Here is a 13,542-nt window from a genome sequence, read left to right as displayed (position 1 = left end):
CACTCTTTAGTGCCGGTTGTAGAACCGACACTAAAAGCCCTTACGAACCGGCGCTAAAGTCCGGTTCTGCACTAGTGTTACATCGAAAAGAGAAGGCTCAGCTTTGTTGGAAAGTTTAGAAAAAGGGATACGAGGTATATATATCCATTGCTACTCGATCGAATACTAAAAGCACGCCATGATCCAGGAATTAATTAACAAAGTTGTAGATCACGTTGCTCGTCGGCCTAGTTTAATTTTTTCTTCAAATGCAATGAGCTGTGGTCATCATCAAACAAAAGGTTGCTCTTTAGGACCTCATGTATATGCTTTGGCACATAAGCACATGGTTGCTGGTAGTGCTCAATGGCGGAGCCACCTCAACGAGCTCACCTCCACCGCGGCCTCCTCGAAGGCCATACCCGCAATCCTCCACGCCCTACAGACCGACCTCCTTTCACGCACCCCACGTGACGGAAGCAAGCAAGGGGCGGCGACGCTGTCGCCGGAGGAACCGTGCCCTGCTCACCTACCATCACCCTCCGGCTACACCCTCCGGCTTGACTGCCTCGAGCAAACCGACGAGTGCGCCGACGATGGTCACCACGCTGATGATAGTCTTCATGTTCTTGTAGCCAAACCTGTACACCATAGTCCTCGCCGGCCTATGGACCCTGTAGTTCTCGATTTCCAGCATGGTGCGGAGGTAGCATCTCCCGGGGCGCAGGTGCTTCTCGGGGCTGATGAAGAGGCGGAGCGCGTCCTCGTTGGTCAGCCCCGCTCCCCCCTGCAAGATGTGATTCGTGCGCAGCTGCTGCACGTCCTCCACGCGGTCCGTCACCATGCCCAGCAGGCAGAGGTACGAGCACACGGTGGACCGCTCGTCGTCGGCCTCGGAGAAGTCCGGCGTCGTGCACAGCTCCAGCGCCGCCATGTTGACGAGGAACCAAGCGTTCGCGTCGTCCAGGGACAGCGGCGCCAGGAAGAGCTCGCCGGAGAGGAGCCCCTTCTTGACGCCCATCTCCTTCAGCTCCGCCCCCGTCTTGGTGGCCGTCAGCTGGATGCCCATCTCCGCGAGCTCCACGGCGCTCACGGAGATGGACACCTTCTCGGCCTTCTCGGATAGGCCGCGGGAGGACTCGGGCGAGAGCTTGGTGCCGGTTCCGACGATGTAGTACCGCAGGAGGCCGAGGAGGTGCGGCGGCGTGTAGCTGCTGTCCCACGCGGGCGGTTTCTCGTCGAGGGCCTGCCGGGCCTGCAGGGAGCCTTTCACGCGTCCGACGAGCTTCGGCAGGTCCAGACCGGGCGCGGGCAAGAAGCTCATGAGCGTCTCGACCACCACCCACGGGAGCTGGTTCTCGAGCAGCACCACGTCGGAGAAGATGCGGTCGTTGTCGGAGCTGAAGGCGCTCCTCAGCGCCTGGTCTACTGCCATCCCCTCGTCGTCGTCGTTGTCGTCGCCGTACGTGCACGCGTACAGCAGGTACTGCAGCAGGAAGCAGCCGTCGAAGAACATCATGGGCTTGAAGTCGTCGTCAGCGAGACCACGCACCCTGCCCTCGTCGTAGCAGCCGCGGGCCTCGTCGGCGACGGCGCAGACCGCGGAGTACAGCTCCTCGACGGGGCGGCCGGAGGCCCTGACGAAGTGCCAGGAGGCCACGTGCTTGGTGCTCTCCATCTGCAGGACGGCGGGGCTCCGGCCGTGGTGGTAGGGGCCGATGGAGACGGTCCTGGACGCGGCGTACCGCTCGGCGAGGTCCACCATGCTCGCCGGGAACAGGTGGATCTTCGTCTCCGTCCTGCCGAGCTTGTCCTCGAACGCCTGCGCTGCTTCCTCGAACGCCTCCACCGGACCGCTCCACTCGTACTGATGGTGATGGTCGGTGGTGCTCTCCACCATGACCAGCTGGTGCTGGTGCTGCTGTCCGCTGGAGCTGACGGCCAGATCACCGTGGCTAGCAGCAGGAGCAGCGACTGTCAGCTCCAAAGGGAGGCCGGGAACCCATGCAGTAGCTGCTGGCTCCATGGCCGCCGGCCTCCCCTTCCAGTAATCAGCCACGGCCAGCTGATACTCCCAAGGTACTTGCTGCATGTCAGCAACCTAAGATAACTACTGGAAACTAACAAACCCAAATGGCCTAACCACCAGAGAATGAAGAGAGAAGAACAGGAGTTGAGAAGCAAAGACTGCAACAGTTATCCTCGAGCAGAAGATATCGCCCCTCTTTATAGACCAACAACGGTCTACTCACGGTTCGTAATATGCGGCTTTGCATAATGTATAGAGCCATAGAGGAAACATTTCGACTTTTTCGACGTGCAATGCAACACAACCTGGAGGAACCTTTTCAACTTTTGATCCATGATTAACATACTATTAGGCTTTTATAATGTCATGATGATATGCACGCCTTAACGAATCTGCAACTGAGTGTGCAGTAGGAAAGATAGGATGTGCTGAAAACGAGCTTCAATTCACAAGTCAATTACACAGACCAATATATCTGACAGTCTCAACTTCCACTTGTTCGCAAAAAGAAAAGAAACTTTTCCTTGTTGAATGCATGCATGACCATACCCATTTACATCATGTTATTGAGGATGGCCACACCAAAACTACAATGGCCTATGCACAGATTTCTAAGGAGATGATCTTGTGATCAACGAGAACTCCAACGATACACGCTCTCTTGGAAACAGATGGCCTGGCATAGGAATTATTACCCCAGCAGAATGGTACCGTCGTTTAGACCGAAGAGACATACCGATGAACTAAACCAGCTTGTTCAAAAGAAGAAATACGGCAGCCTATGACAGGTTCACGATTGGTTGCGGTTAAGCATATTCTGGAAAGAAATGTACAAGTCTTTGTGCTCTGTTCCAAAAATCTCCTCTGCTTTCGACAAGGTGTCCTGTAGAAATTGATCAAGTATAAATCATCACATTACATGTTTTTTGTGGATATACTAATGAATTGAGAGGTTATAAATACTGGTGAACCATGCTACCTCTCGCGATTGTTTCTGTGCATTAAATTCCTTAATATTTGCCAAGAATGCTCCAAATTGCTCATAAGATAGTCGTGTCCTGGTATTTGTACCCACAAGTGTTAGTATGAACAAACTATAAATTACTAAAGAGAGTAAACAGCATAGTGACCAACCGTGCTTGTCGGAAGAATTCCTTTCCATCTATACGAGGTCGCCCTGGAAATATAAAAGAACAAACATGTTAAGGAACTATCCCAGATGAATATAGCAGGCCCCCATTGATAATCCACTGTGTAGGACCTGCAAATGAGCGGCGTTGAGGAGAGACAGGGGCTGAATACTGATGACTTGATCCATTCCATGGTGAAAATGCCGATTGGTCTTCAGAACGTGATCTTGTAGGCGATGTTGGACCAGAATAGAACTTCGGAGTGGATGGACCAGTTGAATATGCTAGTGGGGAACCACTAGAGGATGAAATAATTGGTGTTGAACCAGGAGTTATTTGGGGGGCTACATATGGTGTGATTGAGAACTGGTATCCTGTGAATACTTCCATAGTAAGCAACTGCCAGTCGGAAAAAAATGTAATATTTGTTACGATTTAGTTGTTCAACAGTAAGAGTTAACTAATGACACCTTGGGCTGATTCGGTGATTGTGGATCTGCTGGAAGTATTTGAAGAGGTGTGACTGCTTGAAACTTCATCTGTGAATTCAAGTATTCAATACGAAATCAAGGAAAAGACACAAACTTTGTCTAAACAGAAGTTTTCAAACTTTTGAGGTTGAGCAGCACCTTTCCAGGAAGGAATTCGAGCGGTCCCATTATTTTCTGCATCTACATCACGATCTTCACCTGTTTCTGACAATTGCTGTGCAGTTTTGCAGGTAATGTTACTTGTCACCAATAAAGACCAGCACAACCGAAACTAGAAATATCTGAGTAAGTGGGAAAGAACATATTGATTGATAATACTCACCAATAAATTATCTTCACTCAGCGATTTCATCAACTGCTTCTTAAATGCCTCTAACTGCGAAGAACAGAAGTACTTCAGTAATTTGTCAACTAGCAAGCAAAAAAAAAATGTTGATGTTGATTTGGATAATTAGAATTATGACCAAGTTAATGGTAATTAGCATTCCCTTGTAAGCTCATACCAAGCATTGAGATGAATGGAGACAAGAGTTACAGAATTGTGTAACCGACAGTAAAGTCACGGGTTTGTTTTAATTCTTTTGAACCAATCGCCACAAATCTGGTTTAGTAGCTTAGTCTTCTAAATTTCTTTTTTCAAAATTATCTAGCCATCACAGGGTTCACTATGAGCACAACAAAGTCAAGTTAGTCTACCAGCCACATCACCTTATCGCTTAATGGCCCATTTTTAGTTGAAGCCCCTATACAAGTAAAACTGTACCGAATTGTTTGCAACAATGAAATTGACAGAACTAACAGGACTTGCAATCAGGATTTCGTAGTCCAGCCTAAGCTGATTGATGCTGTGAAATTTTCATTGTGCAACCTTGATAAGTCAAACAAAAGCTGTAACCTTCCAACAGAGTGACACTAAAACTCACAAAAAATTGTGGAAGAGCAGTCAGCAATAGGAAGACAAATTCCATCCAATTTCATGAAATGCGGAGTGTTCGACTCCACCTCCGCCATGGCCAATAATCATGGGCATTGGAAGCCACATCAGAACCATAAACAGACAAATGAAACTAACATGACAAGGCTTTAGACTAGGTTTGTACTACTAAACAGACACTACAAGTCTAAAAATCCACGCTTCTAATCAAAATTGACAGGTTTCACATACAAATACTCCTACACTCTAATAATGAAACATCCTAGTAAGAAATCAGAGAAATCCCACTAAGATCGGAGCTTAAAGATATGTACAAAAATGGGAAATCGCACCTTTGCCAAGTTCCTCGACAGCTTCTTGGCCGTCAGGGCGAGCGTGTCCCTCTCCTTCACCAGCTTCGCCTGCAATCAAGCACGACCACCTAAGCACAAATCTGAATTTCACGGGCAGCAAACGTGTTGGGCGACAGGAGCGCACGTTCTCGTCGAGCGCGGCGAGGAGGCGGGCGTCGGAGTCGGCGAGGCGGGCGCGGAGGTCGGCCTCGCCGCGGTCGCGGTCGGCGAGGTCCCTGCGGAGGCGCGCGACGTCGGCCTCGAGGCGGGAGACGCGGGACGCGATGGCCATGGAGGTGATCTTGCGGGCGACGTCCAGCTGCTCGTACGGGTCAGTGGGGATCACGGCCAGGATCTCGTCCGGCAGGTGGAAGTCCACCCCCGTGGCGGCCCCCACGGCCTCTTGCCTCGCCATCGCTGCCTCCGCCGCCGCCGCCGGGTGCGGACGGGCGACGCCGGCGCTCCTGGAAGAGGTGGCGGCTGCGGCGGTGGTCGCCGGCGCCGGGGAGGGGCAGGGCTGGAAATTTTCTAACGATGCGTTCTCTCCTTCTAATTTTTTAGTAGGAGTATATTTGTTTTTGGGATGTGATGTGGATTGGCAGCTGTATACTGTTGGAGTTCCAACTCATTTTCCATGCTGCTCTCTCTAAGAGAAAACACGGTTTCCATGCCTGCTTTGTCTTGGCTTCCTTTTCTTTTGCCCATTTTTCTACCTACTCCCTCCGTTCGGAATTACTCATCTAAGAAATGAATGTATCTAGATGTATTTTAATTGTAGATACATTTATTTTTATCCATTTTTGTAACAAGTAATTTCAAACGGAGGGAGTATAATTTTGTATTCACGCTTTCTACAAAGGTTTAATGAACTTCTTTTTTTTTGTCTTTTTGGTCTTCTATTAGTGCCATACTTGCAGTCGCACCCACAAGATAAATAAGGGTTGGTAGGAAAGACTATATGATTTGATTTGATGTGATTGATGGCCATTGGTATTTTGAAAGCTCTTGCATGGCGCAAAATCTTCTTCGATTGTTGGCAAGCAGTTTATGCCAAAAAGCCCCTAAAAATAGGAAGTTTATATTCGCAAAAAGAAAAGGAGGCAGTATGGGTTTTTTTCAGAAAAGAAAAGGTGGGCACATAGGCACTGGGCTACTTCTGCTTTAGCGAAGAAGCTCTCTAGCCACGGGCCTGGTCCATAATTGTGGAGCTGTCACGGGCCTGGCCCATTTGTCCCAGAGAAGCTCACAGCCGCACGGCGGGGAGGAGGGCGCAGTGGAGATTAGTACCACTCGCCTGCCCATGCGAGCGGCCAGCGGAGGGAGGCTATATAAGGAGCAGCAGGGCGGCCTGAGGAAAGCACGCAGCTGCGCGGTGAGCACAAAGCGAACTATTCTTTCGCCTTTATTCATAAAAGTATCACTGCTGATGGCAATAAATAAAAAAAAAAGTGCGGTTCTGGTCATGACATGGAAGTTTTGGTATGGATGATTTTAGTCAAATCAAATCATAGCATTTATTCATAATATCCGGGTATCAATGCGGTAGCATGGCAGAAACTTTTCTAATTACAGTGTGAGTGCGACTAATCAGCACATTCATCGCAGTTGAGCAAAAAAGGAACCGGTATTGGTTGGATCATGAAATATTAGCATCAAATTTGCTGACTGAAATCGTGAGACAATGTCTTGGGGCAGACACAAATAAGCTTTTTATACACGATGAATGCGCAATCTATGTACAGAGACTGCAATCTACGGACTAAGATTGTTAGCTTGAATCTAGAGGGGCTCCCTACAGGATTTGCATGCTGTGCTCCATCCCACGGTTGCGCTGAAAACATGATTTCACTCCAGACTTGTTTCCTCTGCTAAGGTTCCAGATCCAGAAACCTGCATAATAATGTGAACATTAGCGAGCCAACACATGAACCGCAACTCAAAATCTAGTCAGATCTGAAAGAATTTGTGAGAATTACCTGAGCTGCAGCGCACGAGGCGAGAGCAGCGGGTACTTATGTCTTCACCCACAGTTGAGTTTCAGTTAAACAAACACCAATCGGCAACACTTCATCCAAGTACTCCCTCCATTCCCAGATATAAGTTTTTTTAGAGATTTCAATATAGACTGCATACGAATGTAGACATATTTTCACTCATTTTGCTCCGTATGTGGTCCATATTGGAACCTTTAAACAGACTTATATTTAGGAACCGAGGGAGTATTTCAAGATGTAACCGAACAGATTGGACCACAGTTAGTAGGGATGCTGTCAAACGGCTATCCACAGATCATGGAGTAAACTTATTTATTGATGATCCCATTCACTTCACGGTACGCACACCAACGGTTCTGACTTTGAATTTATACCGAGGCAAGTCATCTTCGTCATCATCCTCGTCATCTTCACTCGAATCATCCTCAACTTTGTCCCATTTCGAGTAATCAAGCCCTGAATGGCCCTTCGGTTTTTGGATGATGCCCCAACACTCGGGTTTTGAAGGCAGACTGGGAGACACTTGAACCTTCGGAGCTTCTGTTAAAGGTTTCTTGTAATCAAGCTCTGAATGGCCCTTTGGTTTTTGTACGGTTACCCCACCCTCGGGTTTAGAAGGCAGATTGGGAGGCACTTCAACCTTCAGAGCTTTTGTTACAGGTTTATTTTCAAGAAGCAGTTTTGCAGAAGGTTGATCAGACTTAACAACGACAGTCTCATTCTTTGTATTCTCTTTTGGTGTCAGATCTTCTTTGTCTTCTTCAGTATACAGGGACTCCTCTTCAGACTCTGGAATCGGAGCTAGTGACTTCGAAGTTCAAAATTATACAAAAGATAGGGAGTTAGACTTGGTCAGTAAACTAAACAGCTAGAATTGTTTGAGCATCCAACAGCACAAAAAGGAGAGAAGTTGATGCACTGATGTCAACTGCCAAAAAAAAAAACATTCTATACAAAAGATATGTTCGAATACAACATAACAACAAAGCCATGTTCTATTCCTTAAATCTTGCATTCAAATTATTCAAGGGTATCTCTGTACTTATATACTTGCATCTGATCGCACTGCATTCGAAGTAAAGCTTATGCAAGAAACTAGACTTTAGCAGAACAGATTCAGTTAAAGAAGCATACCAGCTGTGTCTTCAGTCGCGCATGAAGGTTCCGATATACTTCAGAGGATGGATTTATCTCAATTAGCCGGTTCACATCAAATAGAGCCGACTGGTAATCTTTTAGAGTGACAAGAGTCTGGGCACGTAGCATGAGAGCTCCAGTATGCTCGGTATCCAACTCGAGAACAGATGTGCACTCTTCTGCAGCCTATAAGATTATCATAAAAGAAGAAAATTCAGTGTTGCTAACCATGGTGATAACATAGAAAAAAGGTACAATAAATGATGTCAGGAGTATTTATTTCAGAGAATACACAACAACAGTGTGCATCGTAACAGGGCACATTTGTTTCTCATGCACATACTAGATCATCAATGCAGATATACTTGACTACTCAACGAAATTTCACATTTTACACCACAATAAAATGTCTCCATAGAAACAGTCCATTCAATATCAAAACCCAGTTGGTCAGATGTATCAGTCAGGCTTCACAGAAGTGCTAGATGGTTCAGAGCCTGAGACACGGTTAAAAATTTCGCAAGCCCATGGTTTATGCATTGTTGGCTAGTACATCGGAAATGCCATGTACACGTTCAGTTTTTATCTTCTGCACGTCTGCTAATTTTGGGAAAGCAACAACCAAGCAAGGTATTACTTGTCCTGGCAGCTTCACCAATTCAGTCAAGACAGTAAACTGGATTTTGATACCCCTTACAGCGCTAAATTTAACAGCAGGTCAGCCAAATTTAGACAACCACAACGGTAAACAGGGTACGATTCATGAGTTGTGCTAGTACATCGTGGCCGTGGCCACAAAGATCATGATAAGAGAGCGATTCAAGCACCCTAAAGCACACAAGCTCGCGGAAATCTCGAAACCCACAGGGCTAAAGACCGCACCTTCACCCTAAACGACACCCCCAGGCGCGCGCCGCACCGGAAATCCGGAATCTACCCAGAGTCAAATCAATTCAGGACAAGTGCAATCAGCAAAGGGAAGCCGGGGTCCCGGGGGACGAGACCTTGTGGAAGTCGTGGAGCTTGAGGTAGCAGGCGGCGCGGTTGCTGTGCAGGGCGATGCGCTGCGCGGGGCCCCGCGCCGCCGCCAGCGCCGCCGAGTAGAGCTCGAGCGCCTCCCGGTGGCGGCCGCCCCGGTAGAGCTCGTGCGCCCTCTCCACCGCCTCCGCCCCCGCCATGGATAGCCGGCCGCGGTCTGGGGCCGAGCGAGCCGGAGCTTGATTTGGGGAGGAGAAGTCGTGAAATTTGGGGGATATTAACGAGGGGAATCGAGAATGAGCTGTTGTCGGGCGCTGGGGAGATTTGAAGGCGTTTGAACGTGCACGGATGATAGCGGGTTGTCGGGCGCTGCTGCCCGCCCGCGGCCGCGAGGAACACGGCCGAGATTGTCTCGCCCTTTACTCTTTCTGGGAATTGACGGAATTGCCCCTCCTCTAAAACCTCGATCTTTCCGAGTCCGACCCCAGGTTGTAGCTTGTGGTAGGTGCCTAGGTGGTTGGTGTGAGAAAATGCTAAAAGAACTGTGGGCGCGTATGATCTAGTGTTGTTTAAAAAATCCGGGTGAAAGCGTATTTTCAAGTTTTGGAAAAGTAGAAAAAAGAAGAATGTACACATAAACACCGGAATTGTTATCTGGCTAACGTTCTCTGGGAGGGGACGACAAACGAAAACATTTTGATGACAGTTTTAGTTACGACGCGAGATCGAACAGTGACAGTTTTTAGAAAAAAAAAATGTTTCTATGAAGAAACTGTCATGCTATTCTGAAGAAAATATCATGCATGTCTGAAGAAACTGCCGGCAAAGAAAAGTTGCAAATGCCATCCCTCCTACCAAACTTCACTGCCTATTGGAAACCATAAAGAATGGGCAGTAACTTATCCTTCTTACTTTTCGTACGAAGATATGATGCCTCGGCGGTTCCAGTTTAAAGCTTCCCCATTTGTCAAGATTTTACTTTGACTATCAGTTAGACCAATATTCCGTGAGTTATATGACACAAAAGTTATACCGCTGAACATTTTTAAAATATGAAATCATTGGATAATTTTTGTGACACGTAACCCACATTTAATTCATGAGTTGTACAAACATCACAAATTGAGTTACACAAGTACTACAAAACAACTGTGTAACTTGTGTTCACATTTGATTTTTCACATAATGCAAATGAAGTATATTATCACAACAATGATGCGGATAGGTTTGTACTTACGTGTATGATCATAATGTAATTTTTCTAAGTTTTATAAAACGAGATCCTATGTATTCAGGTTATGAAAATCCACACCCGGTCAGTATGTACTCCCTCTGTACACTAATGTAAGACGTTTTTGTAGTTCAAGTCTCTTTTTTTCGAGCAGAGGTAGTGCTATGGAAGGGGGACGTTACATTATTGTTTTGGGGCATTTTCAAATACTGATTGTTGCCCTTCTACAAGAGAAGTTATTTTTAATATCAGATAATTGACCTTATACATGTTGAATTTGCGATTCCCGTGTACATCTATAATGGTGTCGGAAAGTGCTATCCAGAGAATGGGCATATGGATAGCAAAAGTCAAACTTTTTAAGTTTTGAAAATTAAGAATCCTTTTTTCTTTACCGATGTAAAGGATTGATAGAAACTTAACATCGACTATCTTTTTGTAAAGAACATGAATATAAAATGATTGGCACAAAATTACAAGATGATTCTCGCATAACAAATTATGTAACTTACAATGTAGGTTGTATGCAAAAAAAAAATCTGTAAATTTTAACAACTCGGAAATGGTGTGTTTTTTGTATCAATGTTTTGACAAGAGGGGTTTAGGCAAAAAAAAAACCAGTATTGGCTAGGTTTATTCATAAATCTTTTCTAAAATAAATAGGCAATTTGTAAGCTAAAGTTTTGTAAAAGCATTTTACGCACTCGTGTTCTAATTACGGAATATTTGCCTTATACCATTTTTATTTTTATTTTGTTTGAAGCGAGATGCTTACTTAAAAGGGGCCAAAATAGGCATATCGGCGAGGTGTTTTTCCTCCATGCTCTCGCGACCAAGGCGAACTGACCGGCGGCTGATCTATCCACTTCATGGGCGTTGACTGCGGGACCCCTTTTCTGTGTCTGTCGCTCCGACGATGGGAGAGGGCCGAGACCCCATGGCTCGGGCCATTAGTGGTATGAGTACGGATAGCTTAGGGTTTGTCTCCAATTATCGACTCAAACGAGACGATGGTGGCTTCGTTGGCATGAAAGAAAGTCTCATTGTCTTGCCCTCATTCTTGTGGCGATTCTTACCGCCATGAGGCTTGTGGGGAATTGTGTGGTCCTCGCGGAGGTAGCGGCCGCCGGCGCTTCATTGTCGAGATGGTCTCTTGAGTTGCCATCCACCTCGAAGTCTTCCGGTGGGACAGAATCACGGACCTCCGGCGTGGATTTTTGTCGTCTTCTCGGGATAACGAGCTTAGGGTTTCTCATCGTGCGGACATGTCGACAAGTTCCTGTGTCAGGTGATTCGGACCGATTCAAGGGTTTGACAATAGCGCCTGCGCGGTCTCTAGGTGCACATGCACGAAACTTTTCAGTTGTCGTCAACAAGATCAAACTGGACCCGGTCGGGTGCAGCGAGAGCACCGCGTTATCGGTTTGTTCTGGCGGTGACATCGTTCATTTGATAGTCCGGCCTCAATGTATTTTTTTATTATACTAGAATAATGCCTGTGCGTTGCAAAGGATATAAATATTCTATTACGCTAGTTCGTGATTTACCTGTCAATTATAATGCAACTGTGTAAATAAATGTTCATCAAATTCTAACTGTGAGTTACCTTATATTTTGATTAGAAATTTGGTAAGTAAACTAAAGTAGAATTGATTCAGAAGGTAAGTATATTAAGGTGATTGATTATCATATACATGGAAGGTTGAACGAAGGGGAGGTGGAAAAAAAGTGAAATGGGAACCTTACGTTCTTTTTAAGTAGTAGAGATTTGGTTTTGTACTTCAGATGACGTTTTATAATGGTGTTGGGTCCTTAAAAATGCGGTTGATTATAGTTAACAACTGACTTTAACTAGCAATGTGCCTGTGCGTTGCAACGAATACAAAGTAGAATAGTACTTGTTCACAAAATTGAAAGAAAACACTCTTGTTTTGATATATATATATATATATATATATATATATATATACCATTAAAAATATATTACTTTTCACTCAAAATATATTTCTCAGGCTGTTTTGATGAGGCGAGGGAGAGATGTGGTTTCTTATAAAATAATAAAGGGTTTTCTGCAAATTGAAGCAGAGAAGTGGGCTATTGTTGCAAAAGCGCCACAACTTACCTCACAGTCGTTAGATGCAGATCTAATGGCAAGAAATGACGGATGACAGACACACCATCATCACCAACTGAGTCTTTTATAGGAGCAAAGATAAGAAGAGATCCCTTTGTTTTTTGTACACTACCTTCATTTAACAATATAGTGCGCCCGCGTTTTTCAAGATTCAATTTTGACCGTAAATTGAACCAACAAGATCGACTCGTCAGGAGCAAAAATTATACCGCTGAATTCGTATTTTTGCTCCCGGCGCAGTTAGTCTCGTTGATCAAATTTACGGTCAAACATGGATATCGGAAAGCGCGAGTGCACTACATGGTCGAATGAAGGGAGTATATGCTTTGTCCTAAAAGGCCTGCACGTGCGTGGATTGTGTAATGCAATATGACACACAAACACTTGCGCTCCTACAAAATCATTAGAGACGAGAAAGGGAGCCGACCGAGGAAATGAGAGAAAGCAAGCGTTACAAAGAAGGCAGCAAAAAAGGTCAGCGGAACACGGCACCGATCGATATGTCCACCGAGGGATACGACGGCACGAAACACCTGTACTCGTCGCACCAACCATGTGGTTCCATGCGTGACGCACGGGCAAATTCAACGGGGGTTGGTGGTTGTTGCGCAACGCGGCGGCTACGGCTACGGCCACGCACGTTGCTCGGACCTCCCTCGCGCCGCACACCATCCCGCTGCCCGTGCTGTTGCCTGGCGGTTGGAGGCTCGGCGGCAAACACCTGCTAGAGTGCCGGCGCCATCAATCCGCGCGACAGGCAGCCCCTTGGACCCACGCCACCCACCCAGGAAATGCGCACAGCATGGCCAAAACTGCGCGCCCGTGCAGCACCATGGTCTCACGGAGCAGTCAGGTGGTTGCAGGCTTCGCACCTCCAGCCGCCCCGCGAGGCCAAATTTCATGTTCCGACTTTTTTTCCCATATAAATTCAGGATCTGTCCCTGATTGATTTTTTTTCTCGAGATTTGACCTTTTTCTTATCGTCATGGGCTCTGGCGGGAGGGTTAGACACTCTACCGCCAGGGGACCTGGCGGTAGGGTACTAATCCACGTCAGCACGCGGAGACGGCCGCCGCCCCCCTCTGTCGCATCCTACCGTCAATCCTACCGTCAGGGCCCCTGGCAGTAGGGTCCGGGCAGTTGTTTCGCCCGAGACCCCGAGACCCCTCGCCC

The 13,542-nt window shown here is 46.7% G+C and overlaps 3 protein-coding genes across 3 annotated transcripts; all 3 read right to left on the bottom strand.

Annotated features, from left to right (window-relative positions):
• Positions 1-514: 514 nt before the first annotated feature.
• On the bottom strand, positions 515-2,071 carry LOC119361081 (UPF0481 protein At3g47200-like). The gene has a single exon (XM_037626456.1). The coding sequence runs from the start codon at positions 2,069-2,071 to the stop codon at positions 515-517; it is 1,557 nt and encodes a 518-aa protein (XP_037482353.1).
• A 356-nt stretch (positions 2,072-2,427) lies between these two features.
• On the bottom strand, positions 2,428-5,415 carry LOC119365337 (uncharacterized protein At4g15545-like). The gene is made up of 9 exons (XM_037630957.1): positions 5,041-5,415; positions 4,896-4,964; positions 3,952-4,005; positions 3,768-3,843; positions 3,609-3,677; positions 3,270-3,512; positions 3,143-3,185; positions 2,988-3,066; positions 2,428-2,891 (listed from the first exon to the last, which is right to left on the bottom strand). The coding sequence occupies exons 1-9, from the start codon at positions 5,308-5,310 to the stop codon at positions 2,799-2,801; spliced, it is 996 nt and encodes a 331-aa protein (XP_037486854.1). The 5' UTR covers positions 5,311-5,415; the 3' UTR covers positions 2,428-2,798.
• A 1,111-nt stretch (positions 5,416-6,526) lies between these two features.
• Positions 6,527-9,340, bottom strand: LOC119365336 (protein unc-45 homolog A-like). The gene is made up of 4 exons (XM_037630956.1): positions 9,031-9,340; positions 8,024-8,212; positions 6,872-7,697; positions 6,527-6,785 (listed from the first exon to the last, which is right to left on the bottom strand). Exons 1-3 carry the CDS (start codon positions 9,202-9,204, stop codon positions 7,218-7,220), a joined length of 843 nt encoding a protein of 280 aa, XP_037486853.1. The 5' UTR covers positions 9,205-9,340; the 3' UTR covers positions 6,527-6,785; positions 6,872-7,217.
• Between the last annotated feature and the right edge of the window lie 4,202 nt (positions 9,341-13,542).

This window comes from Triticum dicoccoides, chromosome 2B (assembly GCF_002162155.2).
Source record: "Triticum dicoccoides isolate Atlit2015 ecotype Zavitan chromosome 2B, WEW_v2.0, whole genome shotgun sequence".
Classification (NCBI taxonomy): domain Eukaryota; kingdom Viridiplantae; phylum Streptophyta; class Magnoliopsida; order Poales; family Poaceae; genus Triticum; species Triticum dicoccoides.
The sequence above is the reverse complement of the archived record's forward strand: the minus strand, read 5'-3'. Positions and strand labels throughout refer to the sequence as shown.